At 42.2% G+C, this 21,448-nt stretch overlaps 1 protein-coding gene across 1 annotated transcript in view; it reads right to left on the bottom strand.

Moving 5' to 3' along the window:
- Sorcs3 (sortilin related VPS10 domain containing receptor 3) overlaps positions 1-21,448 on the bottom strand; it is a 624,861-nt gene that overhangs the window by 427,630 nt on the left and 175,783 nt on the right. Inside the window, 1 exon segment of the mRNA XM_036172085.1 lies at positions 13,576-13,643. Within this exon segment, the coding sequence (XP_036027978.1) occupies positions 13,576-13,643 (68 nt within the window).

The raw sequence follows: 21,448 nt of genomic DNA, 5'->3' as shown, positions 1-21,448 counted from the left end.
TCTATGTTTTAATTAAAGGATATTAGACATTTTTTTCTTTATTTGTATAGTATATTGTTCTGGAATATTAACTTAACATGTTTTGCATTCATTCATGCTGTGGAATATTTGTTTGATGATATAAAGATGTGTTGCATTTTTTTATGTTACATTTGTTTAACTCTGTAAAGCTGTGTTACTTTGCCTGCCTAAAACACCCAATTGGTCTAATAAAGAGCTGAATGATCCTTAGTTAGACAGGAGAAAGGATAGGTTGGGCTGGCAGGCAGAGAGAATAAATAGGAGGAGAAATCTAGGCTCAGGAGAGGAATGAGGGAGCAAGAAAAGGAGAAGGAGAGGAGGACACCAGAGCACAATCACCCAGCCACACAGTTAGCCATACTCCAGAGTAAGAAGGAAAGAAATATATATATATATATAGATTAACAAAAAGTAAAAAGCCCACAGGCAAAGCATAGTTAAAGAGAAATAGGATAATTTAAGTTAGAAAAGCTGGCTAAAAACAAGCCAAGGTAAGGCCAGATAGTCATAAGTAAGAATAAGTCTCTGTATTTATTTGGAAGCTGGATGATGGGCCCCTAAAGAGTTAAAAAACATACCAACTATGGTATGTCTAAGTAAATGAACTTAACAAAGGCATGGTCAGGCACCACATATTATCCCAGGCTCAGCCCTCACTGTGGAACATTACTCTGTCCCATGGTGAAGTCAGAAAGCCCTTACCAAGTGCTGAATGTACAGCAAGCGTTTAAAAGCAAATGCCAAATAAACTGGAGAACATCACCAGATACAAAATCAACATGTAAAAACCATCACATTTATATTTCTAGTGACTAGAAATTCACTAAGAATAAATGTGTGGAAAAGGAAAAACTGTTAACATGCACACCCTGCATGGGTCTCCAGGGATCCATGCAAGTGAAAAAAGGCCAATCTCAAAGTGTTACATACTACCTTGTTCCACATTCTACAACTTTTACGAAGCAATAGTACAGAAATTCAGACTGGAATAATGGTTTCCAGGGCTCAGTAACAAAAAACTGACTCCTCCAATCTGTCCTCAGACCTCTAAATGCACATGCACACATATACACAGGCATATGCACACACATACACACATATTTTTTTAAATATATGCTACAAGATAGAAACTTGGAACTGATGGAACACTTCCATATCTTGGCTATAAAGGTAGAGAGACAAAGCTATTCCTCCATACTTGTGTTCACATACATGTATGCACATGTTCACACACATATGCAATGAGAGAGAATATGAGAGGGGGGATGTATGATGTATGCAAAATGGAAAACTAGATCTAAATAATATGTAATCATCTACCCTCATCCATCATAAGAGGCATGGTGGATCTGTGAATGATTAAGAGCATTCTTACATCTCTGGGTGAGTGCAAGGTAGAAGGAGACTATTACAAGGGGTAAAAAAAAAAGCAAAAATTTGAATGATAAATGTGGCCCATTTTACCACCTTCATCTGTGGTGGATTGTTAAGGTTTGGTTAGAACAGTGGTTCTCAACCTGTGGGTCATGACCCCTCTGAAGATCGAAGGACCCCTCATCAGATATTTACATTACAATTTGTAGCTAGCAAAATTTCAGTGATAAAGTAGCAATGAAATAATTTTATGGTTGGGGGTCAGCACAACATGAGAGAGTGTATTAAAGGATTGCAGCATTAGGAAGGTTGAGAACCTCTGCTCCAGAAGAACAGATGTGAAAATTCAGCACCAAGACTGGGTAAATGCTCACTGGCCACCTCAGTCAGGTTTCTATTGCTATAATGGAAAGCCTGAGATGATTAACTTATAAAGAGAGGGGCTTAGTTTGATTCATGGTTTTGAAGGTTTCACTACAGGACTCACTGGGGATGTTGTTTTCAGACTGTGGCAAGAAGCATGTGGTGAAGCAAAACCCTCATCTACAGAACAAAGGCAAGGAGGGGGTGGGGGGAGATGGTGACTGTCACACTGTGCCCTTAGGCATATAACCAGTGACCTAAAGACCTGCCACTTGAGCCTACAGACCCCACTTCTTAAAATTTCCACCATCTCCTCAAAAAGCCTCAGGCTGAAGACCAAGGCTTTAACTCCTTGACCTTTTGAGAAACCTACCAAAACCAAAGTATTAGCTAAAGCCAACCAATGGTCCTGGGGGAAGTGGTCAAGAACAAACGGCATGAATACAGTTTTCTAGAGCTGACAGCATGCTTCATCTTGGTTACCTCCAGCCATCAGAACCTCGGGAGGAACCCCTTGCATATTCCCCAACATTAAATAACTGACAGCCTTTTACATCAGTGGTATCATTGAAGAGATAGTCTTTTAAATGTTGCATGTTTTAAGCCACTTCTATACAAGAATTCAGGAGAACACATGCGACATCTCTTGAGGCCTGTGTTCTGATAACCTCAGAACTCTTGTTGCGGTGTTTCCCATTTTGCTATGCAGAGATGGACAAGAGAGCTAGGGCAGGACTAGAAATGTTCCCTCCCTAGACTGCCTCTGCTTTGACTACCTAGCCCAACTGGTCCCTTCAGATATCCTTCCTATGCAAGAACTTAAACCACAGAGAAGGCAGGTGTCACCTGATGGCAGTTCAAGAGAGTAGAGCCAGACACTCAGCAGCTGTGGCACCTAGAGAAACAGACACTTGGCCATTTATGAGACTTTATTTTCCTCTTCTTCAAAATGTTGACCTGTCATAGTCTCCTTCCAACAAACACAGTATCTAACTTAAGTTGGGGGTGATTTTTTTCTGCTTGTAACCAAAACTCTTTTATGAAAAGAAAGCCATTTTAATGTCACCTGATTCCCCATGGAGACTAGACTCCCAGCTGCCAACTTACCCTCATAAGGTTTACCTCAAAGTGGAAGTCAGAGCCTGTGACCAGCCTCTATGTCAGAGCTCTCCAAGATCAATGTTAATTGCTCAATCAGACAGGCCTGATGCTGACAGAATGGGAGCTAATTAGTAAGTGCCAGAGCCCATTGCAATTATTAATGGCTGTCATTTATAATGACGAAGGTGCAACTATGGGCTGCTGTAAGTCTCTGCTTGTCACTCTGAGCCAGCCATAGGGAAAATGGGCACAGGGAAGCTCACGAGCCAGGGGAACGATTCTCCAGAACAAGTTCTCATGAATCTTCTAGATGCTAAGATGGCCGTGAAGGCTCATAGGTCAGTGACTAATTAAGAAGAGAGATCTTTGAAACTGTGGGTTCCTAGACCTTGGCCCCAGAAATTGATTCAGTGGGTTTGGAAAGAGGCCCAGGAAACTGACTTTTCTTAAATTTCCCAGGTGATTCTCATGATTCACCTAAAGAGAAAATCATTCATACAAATATCCAAGGAAACCAGTTTCTAGTCCTCAAAGAATCCCTTACCCAGCAATCTCTTACAAAACAGCATCGGGCAGGAAAAGCCAGGCATGATTGCTAATACAACAGCAAGAGTAAGGAGCCACTGAGAACCGGAAGACTTGGATTTGGGTCTCAATCTGAAATTACTGACTGTCAATCCCCTCATGGCCTTAGTTTATCTATCTATGAAATGGAGTATTCAATTACATGAAACTCACATTCCTCCCATAAATGTGAGAAGAGCCATGCATCCATGTGTGCAGCAACCACAGATTTTCAAATCTGAGAGATTCATTGAAAGAGAGAACATTTAAAAATATAATTATATTGCATTTTAAGACAACTTTAGCTTGAACTTGGACATTAAGCTTGGAAGAAGCAGAAAGATATGAAATGCTTCCCCCTGAAACCTTGTGATTCCTAAAATTAAAAATTAAAAATAAAAAATCCTCACTGACAAGTGACAGAGTGGAGACCTTCTTATCAATTTATTGTGTCTAGGGCAGTGATCTTTGTGGTGAAACTGCCAGAAGCCTCCTAATGGCATGAACTGTCTATGTCCAATAAAGTAATTGTCCACCAAACAATGGACAGGTAACAGTGAAAGCGTGACTAATCTTTATAGTTGTTATATATAGAAGCAGGAATGGTGTGTATAATATCTACTATCCTATAAATGTGAAAATAAATAGGCTGTCTGTGAATTTAACTTTTTCCCCCTACTTTTGGCTTCAAACCACTTTCCAAGAGCCTACCTATCATAGTTTTACACATGTGGACATCTGGCAGGGAAATAAATTAAAGCCTACCTTAGAGAGTAGGCAAATGCATCCATTTATAAATGTTATTTTAGAAGGGACTGTCTGGTCTGCTCACTTATTAACTTCATTAGAAGGCTAATGAATCTACTGCTGAGAAAATGAGAGGGAGCTCAGGCTGGGAAAAGTGCTGAGGAGAATTCCACACCCCTTCTCCAAATGCTGGGGTTATTTGTGGTTGTGATAAACTGGCATTGTACGTTTGGGGAGAGAGCATAAAATAACAATCAACAGATGCAGGCAATACATTCTTCCTGCCACTGGACAAAAATCAAGATTTATGCATGCCAGGGTCCTGCCTAGTAAAAGAAAACAGACCAGGACATAAAAAGGTGCTTTTTCTCATAATAAATGGAATAACATTAAACATAATCAAGATCTGCCTCATTGGTGTTCCTGGGTCTGGATTCCTCAGTAAAGTAAAATGTCTGATGACCTAAGACACAGAATGAACTTCTCTCTTCTGCATCTTAGAACTGAATAGGGGACTCTTTGTTTAATGACTCTAAGCTAAGTCATTTGGGCAGGTGTTCTGGCTAATACTTGGCAACTGGCTAGTATCCATGAGTGAGCAGCAAGTTAACAGGGTGTGTTAGGCTACTGACACATGGATTAAAGTTTAACCACCAGGAGTCTTAAGAAGGATGAGGATGGCTGCACGCAGGTCTAACATTGTTAGCTCAGGGAAGGATCCAATGAGTATCATAAATTGTGTCTGTGTCTCTTGTTTGATAGCCCAAGACGCAGAGTGTGTAGACTCCGAGTTGGAACTAAAGGATGGCCTGAGTATTTCTTAGAGCCAGAGACAGGCCTTGAACCCACATGTTCTTAGAGCTCAGCAGTTTCCAACCTTACCTGGTGATCAGAATGAATGAGGGGGACCTTAAAATATCAAATGTCAGAGTACGACTCATACTTACTAAACTGGAATCCCGTGGACGAGACAGAAGCCTACCTTAATTTTTTAAACACATTCTACAACACATTAGAAAATGATGCATGGTCCCTCTCTACCTCCCATGTTACTTACATGAAGAATAGCAAATCACTTCAATGGATGTAGCTTCCCCAAATGTTGTATCAAATAAATAAATAAATAAAAGATTCTCTAAAAGACACTTTTTTGAGGGAACAGGAACTCATTCCTTGAATCTTGTACCCAAGATGATCACAATCAGTGTTGCCACCATCATCACAAATGCCACCATCTGTCACATCCAAATCAAGAAATACAATCACCTTCACTGCTTGCCCAAAACAGTCAAGCACCTAAAGAAGACTCAGATAACCCTCCATCAAGTGATCCTATATCAATGTATCATTGCCAGGCATTGTATCTCTAGGAGTCTGGAGTTCTTCTCTTAAAAATGGCACCACCATTGTCATCTGGACCTTGGAGGAAGCTTGGGCTGAGAGCATATGAACAAATAATGATCATTTCATCAAGTGTTGACTGGATTGCCAAAGTTTTACATTAAATCCTTCTTTGCAGTAAGTCCAGTTTTGCATTAAGTTTCAAGTAGCTCCAGAAAAAACTATGGGAAATAAAGCCCTTCCTCTGCAGGTCTCCATCGAAAGTTTAACCCAACCACAGAACAAAAAATATTTAACAAAATCTATGTATAAATTGAATGAGTACCAACCCTTTTATTACCATTATTTCCTAGATTATATAGCATAACCATTGCCATAGCATTTCTGTCACGTGAGGTATCATAAACTACCTAAAGATGTTTTAAAATATATAGGAGGATTGCATAAGCTACAGGCAAATATTTACTTGCCTGCTGCTATTTTCTATGTATATTTTACAAAAGTAACCCGAGAATCCCCAAATTAGGTATCCATTGAAAATCCTAGCTCTGCCCCTCTACTGACAATAAAGGAATGGATGCATTTTTCTCTAAAGATGTTCAATCCTACTGGAGCTCTAAGTTTTACTTTTATTCAACAGGAAAACAGTGCTGGTGAATATGGAAAACTTATCGTGGGGAATGTGGAACCCTTATATACCACTGATGAGAATGTAAACTGGTACCTCCACTAGTAGAGTCAGTTTGGAAGCTCCTCAAACACACTAAAAATAGAACTACAATGTGACTCAGCTATCCCACTTCTTGGTATATATCTGAAGGACTGTAAGTCAACATACTATAGAGATACCTACACATGCATGTTTACTGCTGTTCACAACAACTAAGAAATGAAAGCAGTCTAGATGTCCTAAGAGATAATATGAATGGATTTAAAATGTGGTACATGTTTATAATGAAATTATAGCCAGCCATAAAGAAATCTGAAATCATTACATTTGCAGGAAAGTTGATGAAGATCATTAGGACAAGTGAAATAAGTCAAATACATAAAGACAAATATTGCCTCCTTTCTTCCATATGTAAATCCAGATTTAAATGTATGTATGCATGTGTGTAAGTATATACATATACACACAAACAAATATGTATATGTGTGTGCATGTGGGGGTGTGTGGAGGAGGGATGTATATGTAGTCAAGAATGTAGAAAGGGGACTATGGCAAGGAAGGAAGACATCTCAGTGGGAGGATAAGGTAAGATAATTCAATGGCCGTGAAAGAATAGGACCATTGCAGCCATTGCAGAAAGGAAGGGACCAGGGAGGACTAGGAAAGGGGGTATGACTAGAACAAAGTATAACACATAACAATACAGAGCAAAACATATATACAAAATGCCATAATGAAACGCATCTCTGTGTATACTAACTTCAAATTTTAAGAGGCTGGGGAGATGGCTCTGTGAGTAAAATACACCTGTACCCAGATCCCCAGAACACATATGTAAAAGTCTAACATGGTGGCATGGGCCTATAACTCTAGCACTCCAGGACAAGAAGTAATCATATCTCAGCCCCTCACTGCCCAGCCAATCTTGCTGAAATAGCAAGTTCCAGATTCAGAAAGAGATTGTTGTCTCACAAACTAAGGTGGAAAAACAATTAAAGAAGACAACATAACATCAACTTCTAGTCTCCATATGAGTCTGTAGGGGTGAGCACACACACCTTCACATACACACATGTACATATGAGTATATGCACACATCACACAAACACATAGGCATACTTTTTAATTAAATCTAACAAAATAACATATCTGTGTCATACCAATCTTTTCTCCAGTTCATCCTACAACTGTTGTACATTATTTATGGAAAGAGCTGGGTAAAACTTAAATGTTTCTGGAGCAGACTCACTCACTGAAAAAGGCACTATATTTCATGTATGCACACATATTCTTGCACATACCTGCTTCAGTTTCCTATGTACAAACATCGCATCTTTCAACCAAACTAAACATTCCTTGAGGATAGCAATCATAACATCTGATTCTGCATCTCCCAGCAATGGGTTTGGGGCTACTGACATGATGTATGCTCAACTAGTACCTGTTCTATTGAATGGTCTGTGACCCATTCAGGATTTTCTTCAAATTCATTACCACTGAAAGAAAATAGGAGAAGGTCCCAGTTCTATGGAAAAGATTTCACATTCTTCCTACATCAGCCTAGCCTTTGGAACCTCACATGTGAAGAGCCTAACAAATAGGACAGAAAGCTTTTAATTAATAGCCCAGTGAAAAAAATATGTCATTTCAATCTTCAGTTTTGTTCCCATTAATTCACCAAGATTCAGCAGGAATTCCACTAAGGAATTGGGGTGTACAGCTGTAGAAAGAGGGAAGCATATAAATAAATCATGAGTGTCATTAAAATTTGTAAACTAATAACTTCTGGGAAGTCTTAGCAATTATCGTCAGGGTTTTCTTGGCAAACAGAAAATTAATAAATCCAAAAGGTCTCCATTTTATATTTAAAAAGCAGCATCCCTGAGAAAGGTCACTGACAGAACAATTAGAGAGGAAATAAATGGTCCAGACAACTGCTTGTGAAGCAGATGAAAAGCCACAGATTCCCAAGAGGCAAGAGAATAAGACAACTCAATACAAAGAAAGGGATGGCAAGGGGTGAGGTTTGGCTAGTGGCTCCTGGAAGCGCTATATGGCTAGCTACGCCTTTATAAGATGCAATTTAAATATTTATGCAAGGCAAATCAATAAACACCTAAGGCACATGGTCCTGACCAGAGAAGTTCATAGTCTGAGGACAAATCATCAGTGAAATATAAGGATGCAAAGCTGACCGTGAGCAGAGAAGGAACATTCAACCCAGGGATGTAAGGGATTCCAGCAGGATGTACTTAACAATCAATCTTTCTCCATAAGCATCCTAACGAGGAACCCTCATTGTTCTAGGTACCCAGAAGGCAGACATCCAGGAGACAAAACTGTAGTCTAGTAGCTTTTCTATGAAGATAGTACCTCCCATTCTGCAAGGTGGTAGTTGAAATAAAGCAAGAGAAGAGAAAGAGAAAGATCAAATGTCCACCAAATGTGTGAAGGATATTTACTTACTTATTCTTGGCTCTTTTATGCCTAGATAACTACATATTCACGTAAACTCTCTGAGGACTTCTAACTCAATAACCTGTAAAAAAGCTTCTACAGGAAACCACAGCTGTGGAGCCCCCAGGCTTGTGGAGACCCCACGTGTGTGAAGATTTTACTCGAACAATGTATTTTTATCTCAGGTTAAGCCCTCACGGACCACTGTCGGAGACTACACTTGCGATGGGCAAGCCCAACAAGCCATCTGTCAATCAAAACATAACTCTTGGCCATGGCATATATATTTAGAACCAAAGACTCCAAAGTCCCATAGTGGGTTAACTGGCCTTTTGAGAGTTTAACTTTTCTAAATGAGGACTTTAAATGCCCCCAATGAGGCAAGGGTACCCATGTGTGCAGAGGTACATAGAGATGTCACAGAAGTATTGCCACATGTGGATTGCACAGAGAGTCCCTTTTTTTATCAGTCTACAGTACCTACACACCAAATGAGTCAGGAAGGGGAAGACAGAATTAGTATAGTTGCCTCTAGTGAAGTTTCAACTTAGAACAAAAATACTGGAGGAAATGTCATACCATAGACCAGGGAAGCTCCTAATCTCAGTGTCATAACCCAGATTTTTCAGGGGAAGCACTGTGTCCTCAAAAAAGTCAATCCTGATTCATCAATTCTTTGCACTTGAACTCCAATATGCACTGTGTCCTTTGATTGAGAACATCAGACACTTGCACTAAATGGCGACTTTACATAGCCATCCTAGTGTTACTGAAGAAAAACTACAGCCACCTCCAGCTTACCAAGACCAAAGAACTACAGAAAGAATACCACAAGGACACAGTAACAGATGTGCAATTGGATGCCTTCAATCTTTTTGTATATTTAGAAGTAGAGGTCCTCTGAATTATTAACCCTGTGGGGGCAAATAATCCTATCACACTGAAATCTGGCAGGAGATGTCATCTTGCCAAGACATCAGCTACTCCAGGGTTTCCCTGTCGCGCAGATCATCAAATTCATCTTCAATGTGCTTAAGCATATTAAGCCAAAGCAAGAGGCTGAATGGGTGCATGGTTAATTTAGTTTCTTTTTATCTTTCCACTGTGTTAGGGAGGAAAATCAGAGTGCTCTAGGCTCTAACTGTAAAGTCTTTCGTCATTATCAATACAGGAAAAGGAAATGAGAGATAAGCTCAGGGACGAAGGTAGCAGAGAGTGAAGTGTTAGAAGTCTCCTAGTGGCCCCAGCAAACCAGCCTGCAAAGGCCTGTACAATTTAGGAGCGATGTCTTTTTCATTCATTTTCTGGCACTGAATTTCTAAGGTGGGTTTTATCAACATGTGAAAGTCCTGAAATCTAACACAAAAATACATCCTTATCTGACATTTATCCACTAGCAAAGACCCATAAATCTCTGTAAGTCCTCAAAATGTCACACCATATGGAATATGTTTTCTGTTAACTGTACTGGAGGAACCAACCTGGGACTGTGCCCCTTCAGTCAACTCAATGGGTCCCCATGCTTCCCCCATCTGGCTCTTTGCCTTATATTTGACTCCCTCATCACCTATAGACAAGCCCAGAGAAGCTAGTTCATAAAAAAAAAAAAAATTATCTTCAACAAGGTAGACATCAATATTCTGATCACACCCCCAAAAGAGCCCAAGGAACAATAATCTGGGACACTCTCCTCCCTCCTTAATTCCTGCTAAAAAGTCACTACTAACTAGAGGACACAGAACATACCCCTTGATGGCCTAGGAGTTCCCTCACACAAGCTCCAACATCAATGCTTCCCTAAATGAAAAGTCAATAATGAAATGAAAACCCTCTACAAACACCCAGAGCTCTACTAATCATTAATAATTACAACAAAGTGAGTGCTTCCTACACCAGCTACTGTCCTAAGTGGTTTTGCATTTATTATTTAATCCTTACAAGTCACTCACTAATTCATTCATTGAGCAAACATGTATTAAGCACCTCTTGAGTGCTGGGGGCATAGCACTAACTGAAAATAAAAAAAAAAAAATAAGCCAGCCTTCCTCTCTCCAAAGTTTAGACATCAGTGGTTGTCTGTGGGCAATAAATAAATCAATAAGTAAATATTTAACATGCCAAATAGTGATTAAATACTGGGAAGGAGAAGGTGGCTAGGCAGTGAAATGTGAAATTCTAGGGAAAGGACTCACAGATGAGGTGCATGTAAGCAGAGAGGAAAGGGAAGGAGGGGCACTCCCTGAACCCTGGGATTCTAAACCAGAAAGGAGTTGATCATAGACACTCTAGGGAACTGTGTGGTACTTGTGTTTGGGGAACCACAAGGAAAACATACCAAGAGCACATGTGTGTTCTATATTGTCCCCAGCTTCTGTGAAGGAAAATGGGTCTTAGAGGTTGGTGTGGAATTGAGGGGTGGAGTGTGATAAAGCATGTACTCAGTTCTGATCCTTACATTGCACTACAGGACTATATTTTCAAAAAAGCATCTTTGCTAATGCCACTATGGATCTTGAAATAAAATCACCCTGAATTATCCAAGTGGAGCCTTGATCTAACCACAAACCCATGGTCAGGGATGCCGGGATGGGGCATTGACCTAGGAGAACATGGGGAAGATGAAGGCAAGATTGGAGGGATGCAATTAGGAGGTCTGTGAGTGGCCTCCAAACATGGAAAGAGGTAAAACTTTCCTGCCTAAAGCTTCCAGGGGAGAGTGATGTCCTAGTCCTACCCTGAACTCAGGCTTCCAGACGATGAAACTAAGAGAGACATGTTAGCTCCTTTAAGCCACTCATGAGGGGTCATTTGTTGTGGTAGCCCCAGGAACTAATACACAGAGGCTAAGTAAAGCATCTAAAGGTGAGTTACTGAGTTCACTCAGTGAGCAAACCCACACTTAAACTCTAGCAATTGGATGGGCAGCATGCTGGAGGTACTTGGTTGTATATGCATCCACCATAGAACTCAGCAACTCTCGCCTCAGGGAAAACTTCACTACTTCAGAGACTGTGTCATCAAGCAGCTGGGCCACATTCTTGGAACTAGCCAAACCTTTTCTAAAACATGAAGTGTCAGTCATAGATGTTCTTAAACGTAAGGCCAGGATTTACTGGCTGCTTTCGTGATTGGACCAAACCGACTGCACAGGAATGAGGCTTATAGTGCCATGCAGCATCTCTGTTTGGGGGCTTTAGGAAAGCCTTCTGAGCTCTAGTTCCAAGGCAATACTGCGTGAGTGGAATTTGCCCATCTCTCATCTGCTAGAGATGGTGATAGCTTATACCTCCACCGACTTTTACTGAGCAGCAAAATTTGGTAGAGAACACCTATACAAAGGGAGGCAAGCCTCTACCATCTGATAAGTTAGCCCCAAAACCTTAACTTAGCTAACACCCTATTCAATGAGATCTGCTCTAACTAGCCCTCAACAAGCACGCAGGCCAGATAATGAGGCATCTCATACTCCAGGTTCCCTGCAACAAGACCCAGGGAACCCCAGGACATGGCACTGGGCAGTGCTGCAGCCAGGTAAGTGGCCTTTAGGGGAAGGATCCTCCCTAAACCTGACAGTCGACAGAGAAAATGAAAGGAAATGCACAAGGTCTCCAGGCATTCAGCAGTAAGCACACAGCACAAGGAACCAAGTCACAGCAGCTGGGGACACTTGCTATTGCCCAATGTGTGAGTGCATGCCAATGTGCTTGTGAGTGTGCAAGGTGTGAAAGGGTGCCTAACGGTTTGTGTAGCGAGCTTTCTTGTCAGGCTATCTTTGGACTACCAGCACACAAATAATGGCCTAGCAAAATTGTTAATTATGAAAGCTGGGCCTTAACTTAGGATTTTTTCCAACTAGCTCTTATAACTTAAATCAACCTGTCCCTTTTAATCCACATTCTGCCACATGGCTCAGTTACCTGTTCTGTACCATATCTCTGACTTCTTCAGAGTCCCTGATGAAATCCACACACCTAGATTCATCCTCCTCTTCCTCTCGCTCCCCAGAAATCCCACCTAACCTCTCCTGCCTGGCGACTGGCCATTCAACTCGTTATTAAACCAATCAGAAGGTGCCTTAGGCAGAGACACATCTGTACAGTGTACACCAACATTCCACAACAGGCTTGCACACAGGTGTTCCCTGTCCAGAGGAACTCCTAGCACCATAGGTAAATCAAAGTCCCCTTATCCATGCTGACCAACCCTTCTCCACCATGCCCCCTGAGCCCCAAGACTGTCACCAGGATGCCTTCTTACCCTCTTAGGCACAAGGCGAACAGTGCATTCAATTCACAAAACTTTCAAGAGCCTTATGGTTTAACTTCATTTAAAATAAAAATAGGGAAATCAACTTTGAAGCTGAAAACTATGCTTTAAAATAGGTTATTAAGATATTGGTCTTTTTGCCCATTATAATATTTTGTTATATAATACAAAATAAATTAGTATCATTCTATAGGAAGAAGGGTTCACAAAGGCAAACCCTAACAGGCACCATGAAAGCCACCATGCAGATATGAATCTGTTCTGTCTACATAGCCACTGCTTCTTGGAAACTGTGGCACATTCCAAGTGCAGTGACACCGGGGCCAGATCCACACCCACAGCAAGAACCCCTTGCTCCAGCAGTAGTCCCCCCAAGGCAAGGATCTCCACTTGTTAAGGAATCTCCCTCCTCCATTTCTGACCAGCCCCTGATTCACCAAGTAGAATTAGACCCTGGAGGCCTGCAGAAGCAGCAAAGCACCAAGGCAGATGGACAACAGGCAAAGCCTAAGGAGCATCAGGCCCATTTTCCATCCCCAGCTTGCTCCCACCTAGGGCACCAGAGGTACAAGTCCTATATTCCTTCTGAAACAGACTTCTCGGTTGTTCAGCTCATGTTTCTCCCCAGCCAAACCATCCAGGGCAGCTTTAAGACGGTCTAATCCACTTACCTCCACAGAGAACTCTCAGTCACACTCCCCAGGTTGAAGTCATACAGCTTGGTCAGGATCAGGATCACCTGCAAGGGGCAGGGGCGAGGGCAGAGAAGAGGGACAAAGGGGGAAAAGGAAGCTTACTTTAGTTTGTGTAGCAGTACACATCGCATCTAGTATCACCCAGAGGAGGGCTTAGTATTTATCCGCTGAGTTTGAGGAGTATTATAGGATCATGCAAGGGGGAAGAAATTATTAACGTAGTGCACCCCAGTAACTGGTAGCATTTATATTAATCCCAACAGTGCTTTGCATTTGAAATAAAACATGCCAACAGGAATTAATTGGGCATTACCAGTGGTCTCTACACATCTGTCCTTCTGCAAGGTCAGGCCCAGGCCAGCTGGCTTTGTTCACTGCCAAGGCCACCCAGAGATTAGAGACACCCCGCCTCCTTGCATTTGATCTCAAGATGACTCTGATGTACAGAATAGGATCTAAAAGACTAAGAGGGAACTGGGTCGACTCATTCTGTCTACAGAAGGAGTTCAAAGAGATTTTGTGTTTTCATCAGACACAAATACCTGAATGGTAGCAGGCTCAGTCTCCGATGCTCTGATACTGCCTGCCACTGATCCTGTGGCAACTGCCCCCACCTCACAGTAAGCAGGTCAGGGGACTTCGCCAGACTCTGGGACTATCTTCCTGCCTCCAGCTGAAGCTAGGAAACCCAGAGAGCTAGAGTTGTCTGATACATGATTAGTGAATGACCAGAACTGGTCCTGGGCTGCCTAATCTGTCCCTGTGCCCTTTCCACTGCTCTAGCTGAGAATCTGAGTAGCAGCTAGTTCCATGCATGCCCCCAGCATGTACCTGGAGAATAGCTTAAGCACAGCCTTCTGTCCACAAGGATGTCAAGTGCACCAATATTATCGCATGCAGCAGCATGCAGGTCATACACATACACAGTTGCGTATAATTGTGTTTATCTAAATGTAATACACATCTCATTTCACTTTTCTCCAATCTTTCCCATTCTGAGGTTTAACTCCCTCCAACTCATTTGCAGAGCAGCCATTAAACTCTCTCTGAGATAATTAATTTCTTCTTCCAGGATGGGACTTCCCCATTCTAGGTATCCATTTAAGATTAAAGAAAAATAATCAGCCATTATATTGAACATTTTATGGCATTTAACTCACAACAAAGTGCTCACTTGGAGATTTATTCTCACCAGCACTCCATGGGGTCAATCATCCCTATCTCCATTTCTTCTGTGTAAAGTGAGAAAGAAATTAAAGGAGGAAGACTGTAGTCTATTATAGGCCAAAAGGAGTCCATGCAAGGTTGACCTGGGACATTGAATTTCTCTGTGAAGCTATGGCTGGAGGCCTCAGGTTTCTCACAGGTGGAAGTAGCATGGATATATGTAAAACTGGAGACTCTTCCAAGCCACCTGATGCATTAATGCAGCATCAGAGGGAGGAGCCTGTAACTACACAGTACCTTGTACTTCAGGGTCACTTAGTGGCCCTGGTCTCTCTCATTTATAGCTAGTTTCCTCTTTGCTAAATCAGAGATTAAGGAGTCCCAGGATTTATCCCTCTTCTCGCCAATCAAATACACAGCAATGGGCCAGAGAATTTGCTTTCTGTTGAACCTAAACACACACACACACACACACACACACACACACACACACACACACACACACACCAGCATTTTCTATCCTTTCTTTTAACCTCCTTTTATCTATGCAGCCATTCTCAAAACCACCATGTAAAAGCATGAGCAACTGTGGGCACCCATGACAAAATCTGGAAAAAGAATTCACCAATTTAACCAGAAAGAAACTAGAATGGCCATCTTGGACTCTGCAGGAGCAAAGCAGATCACTTCACTTTTCCTCAGTGTTATAGCCAGACAGGCTGCCATTCCTCCAGAGGGGAGCTCTGTTGACTGAAGCCCCCACCTTCGGTGATGCAAAGGTCACTGTTCCCTGCCTGCCAAGTCTGTATCTCCATAGGGCTACTTCCAGTCGATGACTAAATGCAATATAGACACGAGGCATACTCCTTTCTCAATGACATGGGACTCCTCTGATGAGTGACACTGACTTTGCAGTTCCCTAAAAGACACTGAACAATTCTCAGAACTGCATGGCAGCCTCAGCTAGCCTTCCTTGTCCTGAATTGTCTGTTTCATGTGAGTCAACACTGCTACATAATCCAGGAGTCACCATGTCTCTCCCGGGTCTGGTTTGCTTTCTCTCACAGGCATTTTTACTACTAAGTTCCTCTTATCAGATCTTAGCTTTGGGCTTGCTAACTGGAGGGTCCCAACTAACACATCCTTTCACACTTTTATGTGTGCTTTCCATGTAGGTGGTTTCTATTTGTCCTCTTAACTTATATATCTCCTTGACTAGAATCCTTTACTGACTCTGTCTACGAAAGCATGAAACTGAGACCCTTGACACCAGCATTCTAAGGCGTCCCATGGTGCTCCCTAAACACGTTCTCATTTGTCTGGTTTTCCAAACTCTACACTCTATGTTCATCTGTCTAGGTGTCCTAAGCTTGGTCAGCTATACTCGCACTTCAGACCTCTTTCTCACATTGCTGACTATTCCTTCATTGCTCTGTACCTTTCCACCTGTTGCTCCAGAAACAGACCAGAGTCCACCTTCCTTAACTAGCCTCTTAGGGCTAGTCTATTAGTTTCCTCTCCTCTGAAGTTTTGTTTCCAAATGAGCCACCTTATTTCCAAGTTAACATGATCTTGCTAGCTCCTGGGTGTTACATGAGTTGCCCCCTCAAATAGACTGTGAACAAGTTGAAGATGGATGCGTTATCCCTCCATCCTCTTCACAACCAGCCTCAGCATTTGAAGGTTCTTATGCAGTGAGAGCTGTTGAGCCAATTGCAAATATTGATGCTCTGGTGTAAGTTCACAGACTGCAGCCAGAGATGGCATTCAGCCTACCCAGAAGGATATGAGAAGTGGGGGATATAACTGGACTTGACTGAGTGCTCCAAGGTGGTGCTCTTTGCATTCCATGAGAAATGCTGAAGCCAAGGTCATGTAGGGAGCAAGAGGAGCTTGGTAAATGTATATTTGTTGGATCCCCCCGTCAGAAAGTTTGACTCAGTAGAACCTAGGTGATGGCTGATATCATTCTGTATGCTGTGAATATGTGTTGCTCTGATTAGTTGATAAATAAACCTGTTTGGCCAATGTTGAGGCAGAATAAGGTTAGATGGGACATTCTAAAGAAAGAGAGAGAGAGAAAGAAAGAAAGAGAGAGAGCAGAGGAGACACTGCTAGTTGCCACCAGGAGAAGCAAGATATAAAAGTGCCAGTAAGCCACAAGCCATGTGGCAAAGCATAGATTTATAAGAATGGGTTAATTTAAGATGTAAGAGCTAGTTATTGAAAAGCCTGCCATGGCCATAGTTTAAAAATAATATAAGCCTCAGTGTGTTTACTTGGGTCTGAGAGGATGCAGGACACAGGAATTTTATAAGTGGCTATGGAACCTTGGGGCCCGGTGAGCACAGAAAAACTTCTGCCTACACCTAGGCAGTGTCCAGGGTGATCCCTAGGGCATCCAGAGGCTCAAACCTTGAGAAAGACTCCATTGCACACAAGTCTTCCCCCAGCTCTGTGTCATAATGTTGCCATCCATTCTAGCACAGAAAGACCCTGATCAGGACATGCAATCTTTCTTTTAACTTGGATGGATTCAATTTAATAAACCAAGCAGGGAATAGTCATACCAATGTCCTGCAATAAAAGGTCAAAACATGATATCAAGAGCGGGAAGTTTCCTTTCCCCTGGAGCCCAAAACAAATAAACATCAATAGAGCCATGAAGAGATGATGATGTAACCTTTAGGCTTATTACATCTGCAATGAGCAAACAAAATCAAGAGCAAAAGAAACAGGCCTTCACATCCTTGACATCTCTTATCACTTGGAGCTTTGCAGCAGCCTCCAGGAAAGAGGAAATTGCTAGAGAAGACTGAACATCAGCACAGCAAACCACTGAATATGATCCAGACTGCTGAGCAAGTGCTCAGATCAGAGAGAAGGAGAGAAGCGTGCCTGGAAATACACAGGATACACACACTGGATGGACTACAGATCCATAGCAATGCCTCAAGGGATTACTCTAGAAGAATGGGCCTGGCAGTTAAATACAAGGAAAAGCAGGGACCAAGTATTAAATGAAGCCCTGCTCTGTGATTCCTGATTTCCCAGGAAATCTTTGGGACAGTGAAGGCATTTAATCTCCATTTTACAGTAAGGAAATACCCAGAGTGAAACAAACCAACCCTGCCCCTCAGACAGCCAGAGGCCTGGTCGCAGCAGGCCCGTGTTGGCCTTGTAAGTTCTTCTCTGATATTTTGTTCCTCCATGTGGTCCATGAAACAAGGCTCTTGTACAAGGTTGGAGAGAGAGACAGACAGACAGAAAAACAAACCCATACCCTCAGGGAGTTTATCACCCATTCATGAACTCTGTAAATGTTTACTAAGCACCTTTTGAAAGAAATGGAAAGACACCAGCTGCATTCTGGAAATCAAAGAGAGCCTGAGTTCAAGACCTGGGGGTAACAATAACTTTGGTTTTCTTTGTTCTTAGCATAAGAAACAGGAAACTGATGTATGTGGATTAAAAAACTAGGCAAACTTCTAGGACACAAGGTTCCTTTCATACTTTGTCAAGTAAGTATCTCTTTTACCTAAGTGGCTAAAGTCCATATAGGATTTTTGATATCAGGATCAATGAAAATAAAGTGGAATAATTCATGCGCCTCTCCCTTTTCGTAAACTGTATGCATCCACACGCACACACAGACTATGAGGGAAACTCATGTGTATGTAAGCCTGTCTAAATATAGCGGAGAAGCTCATATATATGAAGATATCAGCACATACAGCATTCTAAAGTGGCACCTGACATCCCTAGACTATCATTCTTTTCTCAGTCACTCACAGCTCTGTTAGGATCAGTGTGACTTTGGTATATGCCCATTTCCTCTGTAAGATTGGGACCTTTCTGAGGTCAAAAATCTTGGGTCCCTCCACCCTGCATCCCCAATGTCGAGCACACAGCCCCACACATGCCATGTACTATGCAAGGTCCTTTGGCTGGATTTTAAATGATGATGATAAAAAAGAGAAGACAAACACAGGAGAGAAGTATGGGTCACTTGAGAAGAGGAAGCAATTACATCCATAGAATATAATTAGCAAAGCCTCATGAAGGAAGGGCTGTAAATGCTGGCCTTAATATATGGTGAGAACCAGGATATATCCTAATGGTGTCTACTTGCTTTCTTGCTCACCTCCTTCTCCTTTTAACTCACCAGAGGTACACAGAACAGAGAATGGGCAGAGGGAACAGCCCTAGGAGTGACAAACAGCTGAGAGGTGGACTTCACAGGCTGTGGAGCAGAGGGCCAACCATGTGTTGTGTGCTATGCACAGAAGTCCTTCTTAGAGATGGAAATAAGGCATGGAAGACACTAGAAGAACAAGAAGAGAGTAACATAACCCGGTGTGGTCCCTGTGAGTAAAGGGAAGGTTTTATAAAAGGGAAAGGTAGTATACTGCATATAAAGAACCATGAGGTCCCCTGTAATGAAGAAGCACATATACACTCAAAACTTACTGTGTGATAAAAGAGTGACAAAGTGTGTATCTGGCCTTGCTGCTTTCTTGGTTGCCCACCACATCTACTCTCCTCATTCTCAGACTTCTCGTGTCTTCTGATGTTCCCAGATGTTCAAGTAAGCTAGACACTCAACACCAGCAATTAATGTCCTCGTTTCTCACTCTCCCTTCTCTCTCTCTCTCTCTCTCTCTCTCTCTCTCTCTCTCTCTCTCTCTCATTCATCTATTCCTGCCCTCTGTCAGACACTGTGTGAGATAAAGTGATTAAAATAGAAACAGTTCCTACCAGCGTGAAATTTAGAGCTTCCTTTATCTGCTACCTTCCAGGATTCTCTGTACTGGAACTAAGGAGCCCAGACCCTACACAAGGCTGCCAGAGGGTTTTGTAGTGAGAGGCTTTCTATCCTTTACATACATCACACTCTGTTGAGAGGAAACACCCAGGCTCAGAAACTGTAGCCTCTTTGCACCAAGAATCCTCTTGAGTTTTTCCATGTCTAAATTTACTATGTCCCTGTGTCCCAGGCTCTGTCTATGGAAGGGGCTTGCACATCGGCCTGAAGTTGGAGGGCTACATCGAAGATGTGATTTGCCGGATAGAATGGAGGATAATGATGTGCCTTATTGGGTGGGAGACAAGTCAGCTTGCAGAGTTGTTAACCTCCTTCTTTAAATAATGCCCATTGCTCCAGAGCCTGGTGGAAACAGAGGAGACTGCAGATCAGAGCCATTGCTCTCACCTGGCCAATCCAGTCAGCTCAGCTCAGGAAGGCAGGCAGGAAGCCCCAGGGGATTCCTGTCCTCTGAAAGGATAATGCATAATCTGCAAATTCATAAATCACTAAGACATCCCTGCCCGTGAGCACAGTCAGTGGAGTGAGAGCATTTAATGCCTGTAAAATTTTACTCAGAAGGAAAATTACTTTAGTTCATTAAACCTTTCTGAAAGCTTGATTCCTTTAAATCCAAGGGACTCCTGTCCTCTTCCCCTCTCTCCCCTCCTCCTCCTTCTTCCTTCCTTCCTTTATGTCTTTCTATTTCTTCCCTTCCTTCTTGATCAAATGTAATAACTGCACATCTTTATCGAGCACAGCATGATTCCAAATGCTTTCACACCAGTACATGCTGATCAATCCAGGTAATGAACATTTTCATCTCTTTACATTTCTTTGTATTTGGACCCTTTTAACCAAAGGAACTATTGGGTCAGAGCAAGAACAAGGTGCTCAGAAGTGAACATACAGGACAGCCAGAGCAGTGGCATGAATCGATAAAGCCAAATACTTGGGAGGCTAAAGTGGAGAATCACAAGTTCAGGGTCAACTTGAGCTGCATTATGAGTACAGGACAGCCTGGATGACTTAGTGAGGACCTGCCTTAAAATAAAGAATTGTAAAGGGATGGCTGGGTCCATGGTTCATTGGGAGAACACTTCAAAAGCCTTTAGTTCAATTCCTGGAACTACCAGGGAACAGGGTGTAAAGTAAACTGTACCTCCCTGTCCTTGCTCCAGCTAGAGCATTCTCTAGCTGCTAATTGAAGCAGAGCCCTGATGGTTTTCTTTACCAAGAGCAGTTAACAATGGAATGCAAATGAGATGCTGGACATACACTTTGGGGAATGCCACAAGCAAGTACTTTAAGTCTGCACTACCACGAATCTTCACATCTCCTCCCACAAGGGGGAGCCTCAACCTCCAGGGAAAAAAAATTATCTTTTTCCACATCCCAGCTAACTGTACAGGCTGTCTGGGTACTCACTTTGTACACAGAATAAAATAAAAGGTGATGTTGCTACCATGAGTTTAGAGTCTAGATGGGAGGACAGAGAACTAATGACTGCAAAGAGATTGCAATGTCACCACCACATGTATGATGTGTGACATTTTGAAAATTTTTGAGGCCCTCTCCCTAGTTGATTCAGGTAGAAGCAACACTGAGGCTTAATAAAGAAATGCCATGCCATCTCTGGATCATTCCTTGTCCTATACATGGCAAGAGAAACTGAGTTTTCTGAAATGTCACACAATCCACCAGCATGCCCCAATTCTAGTTTACATCACTTGCCATTCATTTATTAGCTAATTACATCCTCAGCATTCAGCAAAAAAAAAAAAGGAAGTGAGGCAGCATCTTGGCCAACATGAAGTTTGTATTTTAACTGAGGAGATAAGTAAATAGCAAATGACAGTAGTCAGATGGTAGAGAATA

The sequence above is a fragment of the Onychomys torridus genome, chromosome 1, assembly GCF_903995425.1.
Source record: "Onychomys torridus chromosome 1, mOncTor1.1, whole genome shotgun sequence".
Classification (NCBI taxonomy): Eukaryota; Metazoa; Chordata; class Mammalia; order Rodentia; family Cricetidae; genus Onychomys; species Onychomys torridus.
This window is presented reverse-complemented; position numbering and strand designations above follow the sequence as displayed.